We start from the raw sequence: 24,337 nt of genomic DNA, 5'->3' as shown, positions 1-24,337 counted from the left end.
TAAACCTGTGGTTGGTCTTGCTGTTCCTTGTGACACACCAGTTAAATAGATCTGATTTTAGGCGTTACTTAAATGTGAACAATCTTATTATTTTATTATTATTAATATAATCTGACTCACGTAGTTTGGGGTTGGGTATCGACAACTTTTTGTTATTATTTCGGATTTGGTTGTTGATTCTAACTGAGTTGTGTGGTTCAGATCTTGGTGTGGTATTGTTTTTACAAGAAACAACTATTTAGCAGAACAACCTTTTATTTTTTTTAGGAGATTTGATTATGAACAACAAGGTGATTCTGCTTTTTTTTAAGGAGGTTAAGTATTGGTGTGGTAGTCGTTGTGTCTGTGGTTTATCTGGTGTGAACGTGGTAGTTAATTCTGTATTGCTGCTTTGGACATGGACTAAAATGCAGAGTTGCCAGTTTGCACAATAGATCCATAAGTTTGGAGGCTTACGAGGCAGTAAGGTGGAGTTTACGCTTCATCATCAGCCATTTTTATTTTTCACAGTGGTGATTTTTTTTTAGAAACAAGGCATTGTCTGAGTTTCTTTTCTCTGCATTAAAGGAACCGTATGTAAGAGATGTATTTCAATTAATCATAAAATGGCCCTGATATGTCACTAGACATGAAGAAATCATGTTCATTTCAAATACTTATATCACTGACAACAGTGGTCCGGTCAGGATATTGTCATTTAAAAGTGAGAGTTGCAGCCCTCAACTGATGTTGATGTTGTCATGTTGTGTTTTGGTCTGAGGCGCCACCCTCCAGCTATCTACCAATCACGAAGTCAGTAGAGTTTCGTCATCCGGGTTGCCAGCTCTGCTCTAGTTACCACAGCTGCAGCTACGAACGTGTCGGATAAAACACGTATAACGTTACTAAACCTAAAAGACCTCGTTATGAATCCGAAATACGTCGTGACAAAGTCCGGAATGGCATGGGATTGACCTTTGGCTAAGCCCCGCCCTAGAATGTAGATTGACCAATCACAGCTCCCACAGGGGTCCGACACTTTTTCCACAGCGCTCCATTGACTTTAACGCAGACGTCTCGTATTTTCGGTCTCGGCAGGCTATACTGTCGGTATATATCCAGCAGCCAGGGTATGGATAAGCCCAATGATGTGCGCGCAAAACCCTGTGGAACTAACCAAAACATCACCGTTACAGCTTAAGTTGCATAGTTGTTGATACGCTAGCACACGCTGAAGAAATACAACGTTATACGTGCGTAACGTTAGTCCGTTTGCTTCGTAATAACGATTATAGAAGTGAATAGAGACGTACCCAGCTTTGCATGAACAGTGTTGCTCCTTGATATTGTCAGTCCCAGCCTCCGTCTCGATTAATAGGATATGCGGTGGTTCACTTTTTGACTGTGACCGGTATGCTTTTGCCTCTATTTGGATGCCTTGTTGTTCGTTGCGTTTCACTCCTGAATATAGCCTTCGAACGCATATTGCAGCCCCTTTTGCCTGCTTCCATCGGACACTTTATTTGCTGCTTTATAAAAGTTTGACAAAAGTTCAGCAGGAAGAGCTGTCACAGCATAAGCCATGTTGATACCAGAGCCTTATAGATAACCAGAAAACCACAGCCCAGAAGAGAATGTCGGACGTAGCAACAGTAACTAAGGGGGGCGGGGCTTAGCCAAAGGTCAATTGACCCTCGACTTTTGGATGCTATATTCTACCATGTTTGTTGGTATAGGCTAAAAGCCCCGTGCTTCCGTACATATAGACGGTGGATTTTCCATGGACGCCCGTGCTAAATGCGTTCATAAAAAGCTTTATATCGCACCACTAGCAGGGTATGAAAACAATCTATGTTCCGACTGAAATATGGTATTACAGTACATCTTTACGAAATATTTGGCTAATCGCCGTTAGTAAATTTTTGCGATACATATATACTTCGCAAAACATCTCTCATGAAGCATAAACTTTATTAACAGGAAAAAAAACTAACTGTGTAGGACTCGTCACTTGTCATTGGAAGCTCCTTGTAGCGGCCTACGTTCCCGCTGGATCCTGCAGCTTAGCTGGCAACCTGGAGTCAGGGGGGAGGGGGAGGGGATACACCGTTCTACAGTGTTTTGAAAGTGACTGCAGTACCAGTTTTGGCCACAATCCTACATACGGTTCCTTTAACATCCCTGCTGCATCAGCAACAACGTTACTCCATTCAAATGAATGAGCGGTTGCTCCAAATGTGGCCGTGCCGCAGTAAATGCTTCATCGTGATAATAATTCACTACTGTGCTTTTTTAATTTATTTTTATTTATTTTTTATTTACCGCTCGTCTGTCTTACTATAAGCACAATATACCTGTGTGACATATGCTCCACCTTGTGAAGTAGACAGAAGAAGCACAGCGGGTTCACACTTTGCTTTCAGGAGTCAAATCAAGTCGGAACAAATTCACATTTTGACAAACCAGTTCTCGATGCCCAACCCTGTGTAGTATGTGTAGGCTTGTTACGAGTAATATTAAACATAAACATTATTTCTTTTAGCCCATTAGACTGGAGCAATCAGCTGGCAAGCAAAAAAAAAAGAAAAAGCTGGTTAATGGGTTGGTGTATTTTTCTGCTGTCTGGTGTGATGCTGGGAGAAACAGCAGGACTTCTGCAGTGTTCCAGCTTACTGCTGCTTGTAGAGATTAAAAGAGAAAAGAAAGAACTGCAAGTGAATGTTCTGCACACTACAGAATCTGCATGAAAGATGTGGTTCAGTCCAGTCCAATTTAGAAATGTTATGACAGGCTGGTCCACTTCATACTGTTTTATTGGTTTGTATTAAAGTAATAAGACACAGTGCATGTTGTTAAATGTTATAACTCCATCCTAACGCGTCTCCCTCCTTGCATGTTACAGTACTATGCTCTTCAGATTCTGGAAACGGTTATCAAAACGAGATGGAAGATTCTCCCCAGAAATCAGTGTGAAGGTAAAACTTTATTTATGCCACAGTTCCCTTGTTCTGTCTGTGTTAAAGTGTTTTTTTTTTTTTTTTTTCTATTCTTAAATGTGACGTGTGGTTGCCATGTTGAGGGGTGTTCCTCTTCCAAGCATGCTGGTTTGCTTTCTGCTCGACTAGCTTGCACTGGCTGCTGCAGAAAGGTTGGACTATGCTCAGCTTTTCTAGAGTGAACAACCAAAACATCACAAAGCACTTATTTTGGTAATGGTTTTGGAAGTAGAGGAACTATAGTTAAAAGTTATTTAAAAGCTCTCGTCATGTGTGTGAAGTCTGCGTGCCCCTGTCTTTTAAAACATTCAGGTGCAACATGTCTTGTAGAAAAACAACTGTTAGTGTTTCTTTAAAGGCCCGTTCTCTCATTGTACACGCCAGAGAACAAAGAATGAGTTACTGGTGTGTCCCCGCAGTCTTTTAAACGACCAGTAAAGGCTGCCACATGGGAGCTTTGTAAGAAATCCAGATGTCCATTAATAATCATAGCCATGTGAAAGTTGTTGATAAGTTAAATGGAGCTTGAACACAGAGATTGGAAGACAAGACACAAAGCTGTTGTGGGTTATGTTATGAAGTTGCTGCCATCTTACTCAGGGATGACTTTATACTGCACAGAAAATCCCTGCAGCTTCGTTAAACGCAGTCTAAGATACAGATTAAAACAGATTCATTATAGTTTATACTAAGAACCCCAACATTCAGACTTTGTACTCCGCTGCACCAAGGTCGATTGAAAGTGATATTTGTATCCCAAGCTATTGACAGGTCTGTATGTCTTAGTATGTCTTAAAACACATGACACAAGTAAGTTGTTATCTATATAATATTATATATGTCTTCCAATGCTGCTGCTGCTGCTGCTTTCAGTTCTTCTACTTCTTTAATTTCAGTTCTTCTTCTTTTTCTTCTTTGTCTTCTTCTTCTTGGTCGTCTTCTTCCAATGCTGCTGCTGCTGCTTCTTCTTCTTCTTCTTCTTCTTCTTCTTCTTCCAATGCTGCTTCTTGTTCTTCTTCTCATTCTTCTTCCAATGCTGCTGCTGCTGCTTCTTCTTCTTCTTCTTTTTCTTCTTCTTCTTCTTCTTCTTCTTCCAATGCTGCTTCTTCTTCTTCTTCTTCCAATGCTGCTTCTTCTTCTTCTTCTTCTTCCAATGCTGCTTCTTCTTCTTCTTCTTCTTCCAATGCTACTGCTTCTTCTTCTTCTTCTCCTTCTTTTTCCAATGCTACTGCTTCTTCCAATGCTGCTGCTTCTTCTTCTTCTCCTTCTTCCAATGCTGCTTCTTGTTCTTCTTCTCATTCTTCTTCCAATGCTGCTTCTTGTTCTTCTTCTCATTCTTCTTCCAATGCTGCTTCTTGTTCTTCTTCTCATTCGTCTTCCAATGCTGCTTCTTGTTCTTCTTCTCATTCTTCTTCCAATGCTGCTTCTTCTTCTTCTTCTCCTTCTTCTTCCAATGCTGCTTCTTCTTCTTCTTCCAATGCTACTGCTTCTTCTTCTTCTTCTCCTTCTTCTTACAATGCTGCTTCTTCTTCTTCTTCTCCTTCTTCTTGTTCTTCTTCTCATTCTTCTTCCAATGCTGCTTCTTGTTCTTCTTCTCATTCTTCTTCCAATGCTGCTTCTTGTTCTTCTTCTCATTCTTCTTCCAATGCTGCTGCTTCTTCTTCTTCTCCTTCTTGTTCTTCTTCTCATTCTTCTTCCAATGCTGCTTCTTGTTCTTCTTCTCATTCTTCTTCCAATGCTGCTTCTTGTTCTTCTTCTCATTCTTCTTCCAATGCTGCTTCTTGTTCTTCTTCTCATTCTTCTTCCAATGCTGCTTCTTGTTCTTCTTCTCATTCTTCTTCCAATGCTGCTGCTTCTTCTTCTTCTTCCAATGCTGCTGCTGCTTCTTCTTCTCCTTCTTCTTCCAATGCTGCTTTTTCTTGTTCTTCTTCCTCTTCCTCCAATACTGCTGCTTCTTCTTCTACTTCCTCTTACTCCAATGCTTCTTTCTCCTTCTCCTTCTTCTTCCGATGCTGCTGCTGCTTCTTCTTCTTCTCATTCTTCTTCCAATGCTGCTGCTTCTTCTTCTTTCTTCTCCTACTTCCTCCAATGCTTCTTATTTCTTCTTCTTCTCCTTCTTCCTCCAATGCTTCTTATTTCTTCTTCTTCTCCTACTTCCTCCAATGCTTCATATTTCTTCTTCTGCTTCTTCTTCCTCTTTGTCGAGGAGATTACAAGGAAAATAGCATTTTTTGTTTGCCGCTTCTTCTTCCTCTTCCTCCAATACTGCTTTGTCTTCCTTCCTCCATTGCTGCTGTTTCTTGTTCTTCTTCCTCTTTCTCCAATACTGCTGCTGTTTCTTGTTCTTCTTCCTCTTTCTCCAATACTACTGCTGCTTCTTCTTCTACTTCCTCTTACTCTAAGAGTAAGTTTTCTGCCAAATATCATCAGATATCTGCTGTGTGGAAGTACTTGACTGTGAAATAGGAAGTCAGATAGAAAGTTGTAAATTTTGCAGAGTGGATGTTTGTCGAGGAGGATGAGAATTTTTTGTTGGTTTATTTATGATCGGATTGGGACTCGGATCGACCAATACTGAAGATTAAAAGATCGATATCGGATCGGCGGGCAACAAAACTTAATTGGGACATCCCTAATATTTACAGTACATAAAATATACTACAGTGTAATTTGTCATATAATAGTTCATACTGACCTCGGTGAAAACTAGGACCATACAGTAATGTAATGTCACAGAGTGTTATTGCGCGGTATTGGTTCACTGGGTGATATACTTAGTGTTGAAAGTAATTCCACGTAATTTAGATTCCATGAATTTCTCTCCTCTGGCACGTTGCTGTGGCGAGTTCATCGGCCGTTCTGACATCTGTTTCCTGGTAAGATGGCAGCAATACGATAACGTAATACGAGAGCGTAGTTCCTATCTGCAGTTCTGTTTCGGGATCTACATCTTGGAGTGGGTTTTAAACTTTAAACCACGTGTTGCAAGTGTATCGGTGCAAGTCATTTTGTGTGGTTATGACAAAAAAAATACAAGGCAGAAGTTTAATTGTTGCATAATTGCCAATTCTGCTTGTTACTTAGCACCTATGGCAGTTTTTAAAAATGGAGTGGGATTAAAATTGTCTCTAAAAAAGCTAAAAAAGCAATTATAATGGAATAAAATTAACAATCATGTGCAAATCACTCGATTATGCCTTCCTCCATTCTTCTATAATTTTGCTCAAAATTCATTTTTTTTTTTTCATTGACCTAAGACTTCCCTACTTCTGACCGTAGATGCCTGAATTTTGTTCAAGTGGCAAACGCAGTGCAGGCCGACCGGCAAGTATGTCTCCCCCGCCACCTTTTGTCAGAGTATTGCCTTGTTTTCGGCTCCTCGCTCTTACATCCAGACACTTCATTTCCAGGTCTGAGTAAAGCTACAATCTAGAAATAAATACGAGGGAGCTGAAAACACAATTTTCTTTTTTTTAAAAAGATGCTCTGCTCACACTGACAATCTTAACTGTCTGTGAAAACATCTGGGGAACTGGAACTTCCACTGAACCGACCAAACAGAAACGTTTTCCCCCTTCAGAAGGTTCAGTGGTAGTTGCACCCCACATCCATGTTTTTTAGCAACTGGCAACTTTGCAACAGTACGCACATGGACGACCTCACCTATTTTTTTTTAATAGTAGTAGAAACTCGCTCCAAAAATTTGTCAGATTCAGATAGTTCTGAGCCAGCAGCATACTCTGTTAGGATTACTGAGTAATGTGCTCCAGGCAGCTCGACATGTCAGGATTTATGGACGTCCCCGTTTTTATTGGTGCATGCTAACAGTCTCCTTCTCGTATCTTTGTGTATTTTGGCAGGTATAAAAAAGTATGTCGTTGGACTTATTATCAAGACTTCGTCGGATGCATCAAATGTTGAGGTGAGTAAACGGTTTTAAGTCAAACATGTCTTATATATTTGCGGGGAAATGGGTTCATGCACCATTTATAAGAGTTTGTACACGATACCATGGAAGGCTTAGGTGTCTGCTTAAAGTTTAATCTCTGTTCATACTGGAGTTAAAATTGAAAAATGGATATTTGGACTAATAATATTAACAAATGCTTAACTGCTTTGTGGCGGTTTAATATTTTACTTCCTGCGTTCGCTCTGCTGGCGTTTGACATTGAGAGCCGTTACTGTAAATCTGAACATGGCAGCAGACGAACAGTCAGCTCTTCTAGCCTCCTTCTAAATCTGGTAACCGCAGTGTAATTTAGAACAAAGATGGAGACTTATGCAGCTTTTCTCTGCGTTTTTTTAAGCCATCGCAATCACTGAAACAATCGGGAAGGAGGAAGCCATTTTGGCTCATGCTTACTGTACTAATTAGTCCATGGTACAACCTCAATACGATACAGAAGCCAAACCGAAAGCTTATGTAATTAAAAACTAGAATAATTATAATTTAAACGACTAAATAAATAAAAATAAAAATCTTAGGGAGTCGTATTACTGTGATTTTTCTGAACTAGCTACAAAACATGACGCTATTCCCGACACAAAACGGAGAACAATTCCCAGAAATATAAAAGTTTAAAAGCACCTGGCGAGGCAGTCAGACAAATACTGTAATGTTTGCTTTTAATGAGAGGGTTATGTGTTGATACTGTGAATGTGAAAATGACAGATTGCCGGTGCCAGGTAACTGAAAACAACGTATACCACTCATGCTGTTGGTGTTTAACTTCCTGCTGCGATGGCAGTTTCCAGACATGTTTCTGGTGTTTGCATCATTCTCAGCTATATAAACCACCTGACACGTTACACTCGGCTGGACAGACATTTGTCACTTTATTCGGGTTCTTGAACCAACAATATTTCACCACATTTGTTCTCAGCCGTGATTGTTTGAGCTGGTTACGGTGCCAAAAGAAAGCAATATTTATGTCTGATTTCACCTCTTACTGTAGTTTGAAGGCTTTCATTTTAGGATAAACAAAAACACTGGTGTGTACTTCCGTGTCCAGTTACTCCCTGTGACGCATCGTAATTGAATGTTTAATATTTTTCTGTTATATCATCTTTAACCGTCTCTTAAACACATCGTTCTGTCAAAGGAATGTTTCAGTGATGTGACGAAACGACCGAAGGCTTGTTGTAAACTTGTCACCACAAGAATAATTTATTTATTTCTCTCCTCTTCCTTTTTTTTTATTTTAATAGAAAGAAAAGGTGTACATTGGGAAGCTGAACATGATCCTTGTTCAGGTAGGTTTCTGCTCTAGTGAGAAGTCAAAACAATAAAAACTACTATGTCAACTTTTATTGTTCAGATCCTCTTTTGTTGCTCGTGTCCGTTTTGTTATTTTTTTTTTCCAGCCCATTTTCTGCTAACTCTGACGTCTGCATGTTTTTAAGTCTTAGATCATCCATCTGCACGTGAATATACACGGTTATATTCTCTTTTAACTTTGATCAGGAATCAAGTTTATAACAAGACTCGCCAGCTGTGAGGAATACTCAACAGTTCTCTGCTTAAAAGTGGGATGTTTTACTATTCGTTAATACGCAGGATTAGATGTTAACAATCCCACATTTAGAGGCCCCGTCCAACTGAGAAATCCTAACAAAGCGTCAACAGTCGATGCGTTACGAGATTAAAACTACAATTTAAACGAAGTAAGTAGATGCTGCTGGCTTGTGTGGCTCGCTCAGCAGCTGACAGTGTTGCTTGTGGCCCCTTTTTGGACAAAGCATTTTAAATTCAGATATCCAAACTGACGAGAAACTACAAAGTTCTAGCTACTCAGCTGATGTGAACATTTGAAAAGCCAGAGATGAGGCCTAAGACACTTAAGATATACCGAGCAATGCCTGCACCTTAATTTGAGACTGTCTGCTGTGTGTATTAAACAAAATACAGTATTATGCTTCACTAGTTTTCACATGCGAGTTTAGGAAGAAGAATAAAGACGCTGTAGTGTTTCTGTGTCTTCAATGAGGGAGCATGTATATCAAGATATATCCAGCTATAACTTCTAAACTATTTTGGAGATGCAGTATGAGTTTGGGCCTCATGTTGCTCCTTTGTAGTGATGCCTTTTAACCTGAAGATGTCACTCTTTAATTAATCTTTCTGGCTAAAAAGTTCATGATTTCTTATTAAAGAGAGTCTTAAAGAGAATCAACGGTGTATGCGCTGAATTCTGTAAACGCTGAACTGTAGAAATATCCGAGAGGAGCGGCGGAGAGCCAGTGACTCGCTGATAAAAACAGTTTGGCACCGTCTCCTTCCCAGTGTGTGTGTGTGTGTGTTTGATGTATATTTGTGTGAAGGAGCATGAGATTGGCTCACTGGCTCCACGAGTGACTTTGCATTAATCCCAGAGACAATGAGTCACTTGCTTACGTCAGCCGAGCTAACATTGTTTTGGCCTTGAGGGACCAAAAGAGATGCAGACTTCACACTGGGGAGGCTGCCTTTAAAATATCGGTGTGTGCACGTATGATGCATTTGGGCAGATGGGAGGGTTTGATTGCATCATGGAATTACTAAACCGTCAAACACACACACACACACACTTTCCGTTTACTATTAGATGCACGTAGAAAATCCGACTTGAGACCGGAAGAGGGGATTTGTTATTTTTAGCAGGAGTCACAGTTTCCTCCCATAAATTTTTCATTCTCAGATCACATTATCTTCTCAGTGGATACCGCCACCTTTTGAATAATCTAACCCCGAGTGTGTGTGTGTGTGTGTGTGTGTGTGTGTTCTCCGATGCCTGCAGATCCTGAAGCAAGAGTGGCCCAAGCACTGGCCCACCTTCATCAGCGACATTGTGGGGGCGAGTCGTACCAGCGAGAGCCTCTGTCAGAACAACATGGTCATTTTGAAGCTGCTCAGCGAGGAGGTGTTCGACTTCTCCAGCGGACAGATGACCCAGGTCAAGGCTAAGCACCTAAAAGACAGGTCAGCACGCTGCGTCTTCACAATATTATATATATATTTATATATAATATTATTATATATATATATATAATTCCAGAATATGTGTTCTCATGTCAAGATATGTAAATATGAAAAGTTTAAAATAATGTCGCAAAGCTCGTCGGCCAGCTGTCTTTCCTTGAACGGAACATTTTTATTACGTCTGAGTCACTCTGCGTTGTTAAGCGTTACGCAGCTGACTTTCAATTTCAGCGTCGACTTAATTAAAAGCAGTTGCGCGGGATGTTGTTGCACATGCCTGCAAAAGGCCGTTTAAATTAGCTGCTCTTAGCTGTTGGCTGCGCAGCAGAGGAAACTTTGATATTAATAGCTCCGCGTACGATCAGTTTTATTTCACTCGATAGAATAAATGTCGCTCGTCGAGGATGATTGACTGTCGTTGGTGTTGTCGGTACAACATCCTAGCTCCGGTTTATTGTTCCCTCTGTGTGTTCGACACGGTCCCAGAGATGTTCACTGGGAAATATTGAGTATATTTCCTGTAGATTAAAAGAAAGTATGACACTTTTTTGTGTTTTTAAATTCAGGATCCGTGTTTCAGATGTTCCTCATTATGTTCTTTCTTTCTTTCTTTCTTTCAGCATGTGCAATGAATTCTCCCAGATATTCCAGCTTTGTCAATTTGTCATGGTATGCACATCCTCATCTTTTTTTTTACTTTTAAACACCGTGGTGCAATCTTTTCTCATCTGTTACACAACACAAGTTTGATCTTCAGCTGTTTCTTTTTTTGTTTGTGTGTGTGTGTTGCTGTTTGCGCCTTAGGAAAATTCCCAGAATGCCCCTCTGGTCCACGCCACCCTCGAGACTCTTCTGCGTTTTCTCAACTGGATTCCTCTGGGATACATCTTCGAAACCAAGCTGATCAGCACTCTGGTGTATAAGGTGCAGACAACGACGGACACCTTCAGTATTTATTTAGTCATTTTAGTTTGAGTCAGAACAGAAGAATAACTTTACCCCTTGTGTGAACTGTCTGCAGTTCTTGAACGTGCCCATGTTTCGCAACGTAACGCTGAAGTGCCTGACGGAGATCGCCGGCGTGAGCGTCAGCCAGTACGAGGAGCAGTTTGTCACCCTCTTCACGCTGACCATGTGTCAGCTCAAACAGGTGGGTTAAATAACGGACTCACGTAAAACAGCTGATTATTATTGTTTGTTTTCTTGTCTTGTTGAGTTTTAACCCGGGACCACGTCTTGTTTTTAGATGTTGCCCCTGAACACCAACATTCGTCTGGCCTACGCCAACGGGAAAGACGACGAGCAGAACTTCATCCAGAACCTCAGTCTGTTCCTGTGCACCTTCCTTAAAGAACACGGGCAGCTGATCGAGAAGCGGCTCAACCTCAGAGAGACGTTAATGGAGGTGAGAGAGAGAGGGAGAACAATCAGCTGTTGGAACAGAACTCTGTTTATCTTGTGGCAGAACAGTTGGAACGCTTTGTACATTATTAAAGATGTCTTGATCGGTATCAGCTGATACAGGCCTCTTCTGTTTTAATAGCCGTTGGCTCCTTCTTCTCCTCCTCATCCTTCTTCTTCGTCTCCGCCTTTTCCTCCTCCCCTTTCTTCTTCTCCATCTTCTTCTCCTTCTTCCTCTTCTGTTTTTAGTAGGTGTTGGCAGCTTCTCCTTCTTCTCCTCCTCTTCTGTCTTCTTTGTCTCCTTCTTCCTCTTCTCCTCCTCCTCCTTCTTCATCTCTGCCTCCCCCCCTTCTTCTCCTTCTCCATCTTCTTCTCATTCTCCTTCTCCTCCTCCTTCTTCCTCTTCTGTTTTTAGTAGGCATTGGCAGCTTCTTCTTCTTCTCCTCCTCGTCCTCATCCTTTGTCTCCTCCTTTCCACCTCCTTCTTCCTCTTCTGCTCCTCGTCCTCTTTCTTCTACTCCTTCTTCCTCTTCTGTTTTAATAGATGTTGGCATCTTCTTCTTTTTCTTCTCTTTCTCCTCCTTCATCTCTGCATTTTACTCCTTCTTCTTCTTCTCCTCCTCCTCCTCCTCCTCCTTCTTTTTCCTCTTCTGTTTTTAGCAGGCATTGGCAGCTGCTTCTTCTCCTCCTCCTCCTTCTTCATCTACTCATTTTACTCCTCCTCCTTCTCCTCCTCCTCCTTCTTCATCTACTCATTTTACTCCTCCTTCTTCTCCTCCTCCTCCTTTTCATCTACTCATTTTACTCCTCCTTCTTCTTCTCCTTCTTCCACTCCCTCTCCTTCCTCTTCTGTTTTAATAGACGTTGGCTTCTTCTTCTTTTTCTTCTCCTTCTCCTCCTTCTTCTTCATCTCTGCATTTTACTCCTCCTTCTCCTTCTTTTTCCTCTTCTGTTTCAATAGACGTTGGCTTCTTCTTCTTCTCCTCCTCCTCCTCCTCCTCCTCCTCCTCCTTCTTCTTCTTCTTCTTCTTCTTCTTCTTCTTCTTCCACTCCCTCTCCTTCCTCTTCTGTTTTTAAAGCTGTTGGCTTCTTCTTTTTCTTCTTCCTCCTCTTTTCCGTCTCCTCCTCCATCATCTTCTGGTTGGCTAGCGTCAAAGCTGCCAAAAAATCAAAGCAGCAGCAGCAGAAGAAGAAGAACCGATATCGGGACATCCCTACTAATTATTCCTGTTGCTCTTCTTCAGGCGCTCCACTACATGCTCCTGGTGTCAGAGGTGGAAGAGACGGAGATCTTCAAAATTTGCCTGGAGTATTGGAACCACTTGGCCGCCGAGCTCTACAGAGAGAGTCCCTTCTCCACGTCCACGTCTCCTCTGCTGTCCGGCAACCAGCACTTTGACGTGCCACCACGCAGACAGCTCTATCTGCCTGTACTCTCCAAGGTACCGCATATCTATATTTGATTTAACTGCTTTACCGGCAACAAAGAATTGGTTCAGTTGCAGTTGAACATGTGAATGCAAGCTTTCCTTTTAAGAAGCATTTCCTGGTAGAGGTGACGCGGTTTCAGTTTATGGAACCTGCAGCGTCTTCACTCACGGTCACACTAGAATCAGCTGGCACCGGTCAGCAACAGGTGGTTGTCCCGCTGCTGCCAGAAGAGTTAGTTACTGGAATAAGCGGACTGTAAAGTAATTTTTCACCTCGGTGGTAATGTTTTTCACATTTCATAACTTAGCGGGGCAAACGATTCTTTGTATGTTCTTCTAATACCGTACGTATGTTTGTCCGCGCAAGTGTGAAATACGTGGACGTGCTGACGGGTTGTCTTGTCTCTTGTGGCAGGTGCGTCTGCTGATGGTGAGTCGGATGGCCAAGCCAGAGGAGGTGCTGGTGGTGGAGAATGACCAGGGGGAGGTGGTCAGAGAGTTCATGAAAGACACCGATTCCATCAACCTCTACAAGAACATGAGGGAAACCCTTGGTATGTTTGGCTCTTAATTTGTGCGTCCGTCCTCTTGACGTTCATAACATAAGCACATGCGTGTCACTGATCACTAGGGATGTCCCAGTCGAGCTATTCTTTGCCCTCTGATCCAATACCGATCTTAAATAAACTAAATGTCCTTCCCTGGAGATTCATAAAGGTTATTCTTATCTTCTACTAGAGCGCAACTGGATAAAGTCCAATAAATATTTCTGTCAGAGTTAATTTTAGTGTGGAGAAGGTAGCTCGTGCCTTGACGTCTCTCCAGAAATGTTCTGGTCGTCCAACGCTGCGATAAACTCTCTGGAATCATTTTCTCCTTGACGCTGTCTCCAGGAAACTCTCTCTTCTTGTAAACGCAGCGCTCAGTGTTTATCGGTAGCGTTGAATCACGATCTACTACTACCACCTCACCGAACTTCCCCATTGCATCCTCAAACTTAAATTTTCTCTCTGGCTAACTTAATTTTCCAGAATCATGTGATCTTGGCTCTTCTTCTTTGAGTTTTGGCAGCTTTGACGGTGGCTAACCACCATTAAAACAGAAGAAGAAGTTGTTTTAATGCTACGGGGCTGTGGTTTTGGTTTATGGCAGACCTAAAAATAAATAATCACAAAAGATCAGGGCTTGGTTGAAGCCAGATTCTGATCGGGGCATCCCTCTGGGTCCCGTCTCCTCTCTGTTGGAGAATGGTTGCTGAGTGGTTAGCACTGCCAGGTGGCTGGGAACTGACCGTGTGGATTACTTGTCGGTGCTCCAGTTTCAAGTTCAAAGAAATACAAGTTAGATAGATTAGTAACGTATAAACTGGCAACTCCTTTTGGGTGTGTCTGTCTGTCGTGGCAGACGACTCTAGACGACCCCTGAACAGAATAATCTGTAGCTTTGCTGGCATCGTTGAATCGTTATAGACTACAGGGTCCTAACTTAATCTATATAATACCCGTCAGATAATAAATAAATAATTTTAACGTCTCTGTCCACGCTAATCCAGCTTCTGTTCTGATCTTTATTGTTTTACAGCTTTAACTTCCTGTTTACCAGATACTTTATAGCGTCTGATAACAGAAATGTGTTTTGCAGTGTACCTGACTCATTTGGACTACGCGGACACGGAGCGCATCATGACAGAGAAGCTTCACAACCAGGTGAACGGCACCGAGTGGTCCTGGAAGAACCTCAACACGTTGTGCTGGGCCATCGGCTCCATCAGCGGGGCCATGCATGAAGAGGATGAGAAACGTTTCCTGGTCACTGTGATTAAGGTAGTTCGGCACAGGACCAGCTCCGTGTGACGCACACGCTGGACTGAAGTCTGAAGTTTCTGTGGTTCTGAATCGGCTTGTGTTCGTTGCAGGATCTGCTGGGCCTGTGTGAGCAGAAGAGAGGGAAGGACAACAAGGCCATCATTGCCTCCAACATCATGTACATCGTTGGCCAGTATCCACGCTTTCTCAGAGCTCACTGGAAGTTCCTTAAAACCGTCGTTAACAAGCTGTTTGAGTTCATGCACGGTGAGTTTAAAGTTTTAAATAAAAGCCTCAAGGATAAGAGTCAGTGGTTGATTTTAAAAGTATGGTTTCTATATACTTCATCTTTTTATTTATTTATTTATTTATTTATTTATTTATTTAGAGACCCACGACGGAGTTCAGGACATGGCATGTGACACCTTCATCAAGATCGCCCAGAAGTGCCGGCGCCACTTTATCCAGGTGCAGGTGGGAGAGGTGATGCCGTTCATTGACGAGATTCTCAACAACATCAACACCATCATCTGCGACCTTCAGCCTCAGCAGGTCTGCGAATAAAGGATCACCAGCTCTGTCGTCTTACTTTCCTTTTTAACAATCACACTGACGATATATTTTTTTTGTTTGTTTTTGTGCAGGTTCACACGTTTTACGAGGCAGTAGGTTATATGATTGGGGCCCAGACAGACCAGACAGTTCAGGAGCACCTGATAGAGAAATACATGCTGCTGCCCAATCAAGTGTGGGACAGCATCATCCAGCAAGCCACCAAAGTAAGACAGTCGCACACGGCCACTTAATTCATCGCACACACAAACGTGAACAAAGGGTTAACCTCCCTTCTGCTCTGTCTCCTTCTTCCCCCCCCCTCTGCAGAACGTGGACATCTTGAAGGACCCAGAGACCGTGAAACAGCTGGGCAGCATCCTGAAGACCAACGTCAGAGCCTGTAAGGCCGTGGGACACCCCTTCGTCATCCAGCTGGGACGGATTTACCTTGACATGCTCAACGTCTACAAGTGCCTCAGCGAGAACATCTCGGCTGCTATTCAGACAAACGGTGAGGACTCAAGGTCTCGTTGCCTTTGAGTAATGAATCACTGGGTTCATATGAGACTCACGTGACAGTGTTGGTATTACAGACAGAACTGGAGACTATTTTTGGGGGAAAAGTAGATTTGGAGATGTCTATCCAGGCTTTTCTAAAAAAGTCTTTGATGTCAGTTTGTCAATGGAAGATGGAAGTTACTCTTACTGCCTCTTATTGTGTGCTCCAGCTGTTTAATTATAGCTTCTGCTCGTGCTCTGGTTCCATTCAGCGTTTTGTCATTTTGTTTGTGTACCTGCAAGGCTGTGTTTTTGTGTTATCTTTTCTTGCGTACGCCTGTTTCGGTGACTCATCCCTGAGTCTTTTTACTGCTTAAACGGGAGGAGAGGCGCAGTAATGTCAGGAATAATCAAGTATCAACGATTTTTGGCTGCTGATTCAGAGCAAGGCAGAAAAGGTGATCCGTGTAGGAGGAACACCTCCAGTTCAAATGTCTTAATCAAAGCCTTTTTTATTTATTTTTTTGTAAATAATGTGCTGGTCAGTCTGACTTTTATTTCTAGAAGAGATACAGATGGATGCGTCGAGAGCTACAGTACCTCACTATGATTTGTCACAGACTTGTTTGGACGTAATTTATCAAACTGTGCGCTACATGTGTCTGGAAAAACACCTGCTAACGTCCTCTCCTCGTGTTTATGTCTGCAGGTGAGATGGTGACCAAACAGCCGCTGATCCGGAGCATGAGAACAGTGAAGCGAGAAACACTGAAACTGATATCGGGCTGGGTCAGTCGATCAAACGATCCACAGATGGTAAGAAGTCACTCGGACACGTTGGGAGCACGTCAGCGCTGCCGCAGAGAAGCCTGTAATTTTATTTAACGAGGAAAGTGTTGCAAACATTCAGCGTCCGACTGTTTTAATAAACATGTCGATGTGGCCTCGAGTAAACAGAGGTGACACGTTTATACGAGACGCTACACGCTGTGGCAATCAGTGAAACAGCTGCTTCAGTGGAACTCATCCAGTCGGTATTTTTAGATCAAACACAACCTTCTCATTCCCCTGTCGTGTCTGCGTTTGTATCTGAATAACAATTAATAAGTTGTCGTTGCTCAACACGCTCGAGGACTGAGCTTTCTTTTCAGCTGCACTTCAGCGACGTGTCTGTCAAACTTGGCTCGTTAATAACATGTCAACACAAATTCCTTTTTATGTTGTCACGACCTCGCGCCGACCGTGGATCGGAGAACGAGGAACAGATCGAAGCAGCAGTAGCGCTGTGGAAAGCAAGCAGAATCTAAAGTGTGGTCATAGTGAATAACTTTACCCTGTGGAGGGCAGTAACACGTCCTGTAGCGTTTAAACTGCCAGAAATAACTAAAGAAGAAGAAGAACTTAAGTTTTCTGAGTTTGCTTTCGACGTTAAATTAGATAACGAGCATCCGAATAGATTCTGGCAACAGTATTTAGTTTGATTTGTTGCTGCAGTAACACACATTTGCATAAATCAAACACATTTGTCCACTCGCACGTCGATAAGAGCAATAAAAACTTTACAAGGTGCCATTTATTTGCTTCAATCGTGTTGTTGACTTTATGGAAATCCCTGCTTTGAAATCTCCCGCTCCTCCAAGGTCGGAGAGAACTTCGTCCCGCCGCTGCTGGACGCCGTCCTCATCGACTACCAGCGCAACGTCCCCGCCGCCCGTGAGCCGGAGGTGCTCAGCACCATGGCGACCATCGTCAACAAGCTGGGGGGCCACATCACGAGCGAGATACCGCAGATATTTGACGCGGTCTTCGAGTGCACCCTGAACATGATCAACAAGGTGAGGCGGCCGTGTCGTGATGGAGAGACGGTGCTCAAATAAAGAGAGAAAAACTAAATGAAATCAATGTTAGGAGGCACCGCCTTTAGCCTTTTAGAGCAGCAGCAGCTCCTCTGTGGATTCAGTTTGTCTCTAAGTCACATTATTTATAAAACAAGGTCTCTCCATCAAGTTTTTAAATTTCTTGCTGAATTTGTCTCGAATGCCACGAGCCAAACGCAGTCTGCTCTGCTCCACTGACTTGAGTTTGAAGAGACTAGACATCCTGCAGCGCTCCAATGTCAACATGACACATTCGGGTTGTCCCACTAGTGGACGCTGGGGAAACATGTGCTTATGAAAAACAGGAGGTGAGGGTCTGCAGCCAGTGGGAAGCTGTGTCTAACCTGGACTAAAACTCCCAGACCAGACCGTCTACACGTAGTAAACATCTTTGTTTACATCGTTTTGTTTGTTTAAATGACAGAACTTCGAGGAGTATCCAGAGCACAGGACCCACTTCTTCTACCTACTCCAAGCTGTGAACTCTCACTGCTTCCCTGCATTCCTGGCCATCCCCCCAGCCCAGTTCAAGCTGGTGCTGGACTCCATCATCTGGGCCTTCAAACACACCATGAGGAACGTGGCTGACACCGGTGAGCATCACACACACACACAAAGATTTATTCACCATCTACATGTTTTAATGTTAAATACACTGTCTACTCTAGTGGACTGAAAGTTAAACTCATCTGTGTCCTCGTGAAGCTGATGTCGTGCCCGTGCATCTTCTCACTCAGGTCTGCAGATCCTGTACACGCTGCTGCAGAACGTGGCTCAGGAGGAAGCAGCTGCTCAGAGTTTCTACCAGACGTACTTCTGCGACATCCTGCAGCACATCTTCTCTGTGGTCACCGACACGTCGCACACTGCCGGTGAGCTGGCGCCGCAGAGCACTTTGACAAACCGCAGAATTTGAATTTTAGATTAAGTTCCACTTTGTTGTCTTTGCGCGAGAAGTAAACAGAAGGGCGGACTGTATGTACGTACAACGATCAGCCGGGAAACTTCTGGACCTGGCATTCATTGGTGTGGATGTTACTTAGACATGTAGCACCCACCTAGACCAGACCAGGCACCCCCACCCCATAGCAATGACACTCCTTGATGGCAGCAGACATCCCCAGCAGGATGCAGCCTGACACAGACACACAAACACTTTAGGAACAACTCAAGGTGTTGACCTGGCCTCCAAATTCACTAGATCCCAAACTTATCAACCCAAAGATAAATGTCCTGGAGAGATCCTGCAGCGTAGTGGGCGTCAGTGCAGGGTAGAGTTCAGACGTTGACGTTCAGTGGGACGAGCTGCAGCAGAAAGCCGTCAAACGACAATAAACAGCTGTAAATCTGTTGAGGAAAGGCTCATAAAGACTCATCAGAAGGTTGTCGTGTTCACATTGATTGATTTTATTTTTAATTTGGTGAAAAATGAATAAAATCACCGGCCAGAGCGGGTAATGAGTAACGCTGCATGCCCACGGAGGAATAAATCTCGCTTTAATGTGGCTTTAGAGAGAATTAAATATACTAAAAGTCTGTCGGCGTGTGTGTGTTTGTGTGTCCCGCAGGCCTGACGATGCACGCGTCCATCCTGGCCTACATGTTCAACCTGGTGGAGGAGGGGAAGATCACAGCAGCGCTCAACCCGGCCAGCCCCACCAGCAACCAGGTGTTCATCCAGGAGTATGTGGCCAACCTGCTCAAGACTGCCTTCCCACACCTACAAGAGTGAGTGTGAACGCAGCGCTCACATCTCCGCCGTAGCACGCATTTGTTTGTCACTGCTAATGCTCGTGTTTTTGTTTTGTTTTTGTTTTAGTGCTCAGGTGAAGGTGTTTGTGACGGGGCTGTTCAGCTTAAACCAGGACATTCCCGCCTTCAAAGAGCACCTTAGGGACTTCCTCGTCCAGATAAAGGTGAGCGAGGTGTACATCCAACCTTTGTAAGACAAAAATCTGTAGTTAAACTCCAAGTTAATTAAACGTCCCGTACGTGAACTGGAACCAGACCGAGGCAGAGCCCGAGCAGCTCCAGGTTTGTCTGCGCTGTGGGTGCTTTGTGTCTTTCACAGAGGTTATCAGTGACTACATAGCTCAGTGCTGAGCCGCTGTTTCCACAAATAACATTTTCCTACACGGCCAGGTTGTCCTCCTCCTCCTTGTACGTATATGGGAGGTTTGTGGCTGCTCGGTCGGTTTGTTGTTGGAATAAAACCGAGAGTGACACACGCAGGCTCAACACGGGCTCGGGCGTCTGCCAGATCTTCTTTGGTGGTCGTTTTCCAGAGTGTAATCGTGAAATTATTAAAACATTAGTGTTAAAAGGAAGATCAACAAATAATTGGGACACCGTTTTGCTTTAAAAAAATTAAAAATAACTCTTATCTAAACGTAAAAAGAGAAAAAAGTCATTAAACAAGAGAGACGGACACTTTAAAGATGTTTCTCGTTGTTATACATGTTTCTCCAGTAGAGGGCAGTAACACGACCAGTAGCAAAGAAGAAGAAGAAGAAGAAGACTTAATTAATAAAACTAAGATTTCTCTCAACTGTAGCTGAGCTGCTGAATATTTAGACCATTACTCTGGTTTTAGTCTGATTGTGGGTCGGTGGTCAGAGCTCAACAGGTGCTAACTGCTAGCACGGCATCGCTACTTCCCGATGCATCCACAAGCTGTACGGAGATAAGTTTCTGCACATATAGACGTGTAAAACTAAACTATGTGGGCGTCACAGCACGAAGGTTCTGGGTTAAGATAAGATGATCCTTTAATTTAACCTACAGTGGAGACATTTTACTAGCAGCAGACAGTTTAAAGGACAGGAGCACACGAGAAGGGGTTTACAGTGAATGGTGGCCCTCTACTACAGGATAATATAAAAGGCACTGAAGTTAAATTATACTCAGTGTTTGCTAATTAATGACAGAATATAGTAAAAAAAAACAATCTTAATTACACTGAATAAATCTGAACTTTTGTTGAATAGTATCATAACTTCGTGTTTAACCCTTTTGCCCTCCTCAGGAGTCTTTGTACCTTTATTTCAACTTTGTTTTTGCCACAAGCTGTTGGCATGAGTTTCTGCAGGAACTCTTGTTTTTGGTCATATTTTTGAAATCCAGTGTCTTTTACTCTCACATGTCAGCCATAAAATCCTCATACATCAATATTTTGTTCATAAATCACTTAAAACATCTTCAGAGCTTCTCAAAACTACCAACATTTCAATAGTTTTCAGGATTTTAACCCCTTAAATGCCAGTCTGAGAAAAAAATAACCAAAAAAAAACACAAAAACTGAATTATATTCCATAAAATAAGCAGTAGGTGGATGGAGCCTTGGTGGTGATTAGAGTCTTTAATATGTCAAAGATTAGCAGTAAAATTAATTTGATTGCATTATTATTTTTTATGCAGTGCCAGATACTCCCTCTGGACACCTCCCCATTGACTTCCATTATAACCACATTTTTTAATCTGACTGTCATTCCCGTATAAAATCATACATTCTGTAATGTTAGTGTTTAATTTAGAGGAAAAGTAGTGATACTTGACATTTTTACTGTATTTGATCAGATTCAACTGTTTTCCTGTCGTAGGCCGAAGTTTTTTAAAGAGATTTATGGAAAAAGAAAAGTAGAAAAAATATTAATTTATGAAGATTTTTTATGGTTTCTGTGTGTGTTTGTCACAAAGGTGTCCAGAGGGTAGTAAATCTGAGGAGGGAGAATATGTCACCATTAACGTCCAGTTGTATTTTAGTTCTACAATCAACTACATTAATTTAATAAATAACTGATAGATTCGTCGACTAATTAAATAAAACCTAGTCATTTGTTGAACGTTTTTGTCTCATTCTTCGTCTCCCGTCTCTGTTTCCAGGAGTTTGCCGGCGAGGACACCTCAGACCTGTTCCTGGAGGAGCGGGAGGCGTCGCTCCGTCAGGCTCAGGAGGAGAAACACAAGATCCAGATGTCGGTGCCGGGCATCCTCAACCCCCACGAGATCCCGGAGGAGATGTGTGACTGAGCTCCGGCTGCTCCACTAAAAAAAAAAAAAAAAACAACAAACAAAAACACACAAAAACTGTACAGTACTCCCAAAACAACAACAACAACAAGCAAACAAACAAACCAACCCTAACCACAGCAAACACAACAGAACCCAAGAGAGGCACTTGATTATGGTGGGAGGAGGCTGCTCGCCCTGCCCTGCCCTGCCCTGCCCTGCGCGGAGCGGGCCCGTCCCATTGGATGTTTGTTGACCAAAATAATGCCAATAATATGTAAATGATTACCGCGTCGCCCTGTGGCCCTTTTTACATAATCTGCGTTTTCTATGGAGACTTTTTTGTGTAATAACTTTCCAGAACTGTTTATCTGAGCTGTGTTTCGTCGGTCTCTGGCCCATCTCAGACCTGCATGATGAAATCGTAACAATTAGGACAAGTTAACCGTTTTGTTTTCCTCCTCCTCCCTCCTCCCTCCTCCTCCTTCCTCCCTCCCGGCTCTTCCCCCTTCCTCCCATGTATTTGTTTATATATAAATATATTATATACAGTCAGCAGGTTTGTTTGTGGGGGGAGAAAAAAAAACAAAAAATGGCCTCCGCATCAAGTCGGCTTAGAAGCTTCTAGACGGGAAGTTGTCTTGCTCGTTTGGTGCCCCATGGCATTGTGGGAGAATGTGAATCTAATGGAAAAATGAATGAAGGCTGAGAGATGCTGCTCCGTGCGTCGGCATCCGTTGCTCACGAGTTTGCGCTTCACCTAAAAACTAAGAACTGCTGCCGGTAGGAGGTTTTTTTTTTTTTAGGGAAAGCAAAACTAAAAAAAAAAAAATATGTGCATATCATCCCAATTGTATAGCATCTTTAATACCATGGGAACATTTTTTTCTTTCCTTTGTATTCTAAGTTTCTTTTTGTTGTGGGTGTGTGCGCGTGTGTGCTGTCGCCGAGTCGACATCAGCGTTTTGTTTTCCTCTAAGAGGATTGTTGCTCATTTGTGAGCCTTCATTAATGGGCTGTTTTTAAGGAAGTGGAGCGGAGGTATTTATGGGTTCTCGGTTGGTTGCATCTTTATAACAACTCCTGTTTAACTCAGACGGCTTCAAAGATTTTAAATTGTACTAATGATTTAGATTGTTTACTGTGCAGTAGTGCTCCAAGACACTACCCTTTAGAGCAAAAATGAAAATAAAAACTGGGTTTACATTTAATTTTGTATTTTTGCATTTTTCATTTGTACCTTGTTTGAGTTCTGTCCAAATAAACAGAGGCTTTTATTTTATTTTATTTTATTTTTCTTTTCTTTTTTTTGTCCAGAGAGCAAATGAATCGCCAACGAGTTTCATTAGTACAGATTGTGTAAATCCAAAAACAAGCACCCGATCTCTCTAATGGCAAAGTTCCCTTCTCAAGGTGTTACATTTGTTGTGAACTTTTGAACTGATTAAAGTTGAGAATTTTATAACCCCCGCCTTCACTTTTATTTCTTCATCCCACGACTTGACGACCGCTCATATTTACAGAAATAGACGTCTTAATTTAATTTGTCTTTACGCTAATCTGCTCGTTACGTGGGACGATCTAAAACAAATCAAAGTAGCTTCTTCAGTTCTAAAAGACTGGTGGGGAGTTGGAGTTTGAAATAGGAACATCTGTGTCAGCCACAACATTATGACCACCGACGGGAGAAGTGAATAACATTTAAACCATCTTGTGACAGTTCAGTGTTCTGCTGGGAAACTTTTGGACCTGTCATTCATTGGTGTGGATGTTACTTAGACATGTAGCACCCACCTAGACCAGACCAGGTACCCCCACCCCATAGCAATGACACTCCTTGATGGCAGGACATGCGCAAAAACACTTTAGGAACAACTCAAAAAAAAAAAACAGCACAAGGTGTTGACCTGGCCTCCAAATTCACTAGATCCCAAACTGATCAAGTATCTGTGGGATGATCCACCACCTCAAAGGCCCCCCCACTAACATTCGTCATGCCTGATGGGTGTAGATCTCCATCCACCTGTTCAGAGAAGGATTTTCCAGCGGTCACAGGGTCAAACAGTCTCCTCCAACAACAGTTAAGACTCTTGTCATGTTAGTTTCTGACAGATGTTCATATTTAAACCCCCCCAACTCCTCCACCAGTCTTTTTAGAACTGAAGACTTGGATGAAACGTCTTCAAGAAACTCTACAAGTCCAGTTGCCTTCCTTTAACTAAGTGTGGTTAAAGGAAGTTGTGCCCAAATTGTTCTACTTGAAACATCTACTCTTGCATAAAATCCTCTCGTTCACACACACACAGCTGCACTGATATAAATCCTAAAAAGGCCGCTACTGATGATGATGGTGGTGGCGATGACGATGATGGATGTCCTCTGTCATCCCCGCTACGCAGGACACCCGGGCCGCTTCCGCCCAGACATCCGTGGCCAAGGTTGGCGTGGTGTAAGCCGAGCCGCCACTAATCCCCCGTTAACACACTGGTATTACATTAAAGGTTACAATGACGCTCTGCCACTGAAAGCTGAAACACTCGGGCTGACGCAACCCCTGCAGCCTGTCGGCTCTGATGCAACCGCCGAGGAGCCGCCGGACGTCTTTTAATGTTGTCAGGTTGTCTGTGGTTTGGTTGTGTTTGAGGTCCGGCGTGGCTGCAGAGGGCTCTGTCACGGGACGGTTCCTTCTGCAGTTTACGGCCTCAGCTCTTCACTGGACTCAGCATCTTTTTTATTTTATTCATTCATTAATTTATTTTTGATTTAGCACTCTCACGTCGACCACCTCTGTGGGAGCAGGACTCAGATCAGTCTGTAACTCAACCCGCCT

At 42.8% G+C, this 24,337-nt stretch overlaps 1 protein-coding gene across 6 annotated transcripts in view; it reads left to right on the top strand.

Moving 5' to 3' along the window:
• Positions 1-22,972, top strand: part of xpo1b (exportin 1 b) — a 28,690-nt gene extending 5,718 nt beyond the window's left edge. For 5 of the 6 annotated variants that reach the window (XM_084562452.1, XM_084562453.1, XM_084562454.1 and 2 more), the window contains 22 exons: positions 2,882-2,954; positions 6,836-6,897; positions 8,184-8,228; positions 9,752-9,933; positions 10,554-10,602; positions 10,738-10,857; positions 10,955-11,083; positions 11,180-11,338; positions 12,579-12,776; positions 13,180-13,318; positions 14,406-14,587; positions 14,680-14,836; positions 14,958-15,121; positions 15,214-15,348; positions 15,452-15,635; positions 16,332-16,438; positions 17,263-17,457; positions 17,924-18,092; positions 18,237-18,371; positions 19,068-19,227; positions 19,319-19,415; positions 21,382-22,972. In XM_084562452.1, the coding sequence (XP_084418578.1) occupies positions 2,882-2,954; positions 6,836-6,897; positions 8,184-8,228; positions 9,752-9,933; positions 10,554-10,602; positions 10,738-10,857; positions 10,955-11,083; positions 11,180-11,338; positions 12,579-12,776; positions 13,180-13,318; positions 14,406-14,587; positions 14,680-14,836; positions 14,958-15,121; positions 15,214-15,348; positions 15,452-15,635; positions 16,332-16,438; positions 17,263-17,457; positions 17,924-18,092; positions 18,237-18,371; positions 19,068-19,227; positions 19,319-19,415; positions 21,382-21,528 (2,988 nt within the window). In that variant the 3' untranslated portion in view covers positions 21,529-22,972. Of the gene's footprint in view, positions 1-2,881; positions 2,955-6,149; positions 6,304-6,835; positions 6,898-8,183; positions 8,229-9,751; positions 9,934-10,553; positions 10,603-10,737; positions 10,858-10,954; positions 11,084-11,179; positions 11,339-12,578; positions 12,777-13,179; positions 13,319-14,405; positions 14,588-14,679; positions 14,837-14,957; positions 15,122-15,213; positions 15,349-15,451; positions 15,636-16,331; positions 16,439-17,262; positions 17,458-17,923; positions 18,093-18,236; positions 18,372-19,067; positions 19,228-19,318; positions 19,416-21,381 lie in introns of those variants that run through there. The other variant, XM_084562455.1, reaches the window with a different exon arrangement.
• The last annotated feature ends 1,365 nt before the right edge of the window (positions 22,973-24,337 follow it).

This window comes from Chelon labrosus (genome assembly GCF_963514085.1).
Source record: "Chelon labrosus genome assembly, chromosome: 15".
Lineage (NCBI taxonomy): Eukaryota > Metazoa > Chordata > Actinopteri > Mugiliformes > Mugilidae > Chelon > Chelon labrosus.
This window is presented reverse-complemented; position numbering and strand designations above follow the sequence as displayed.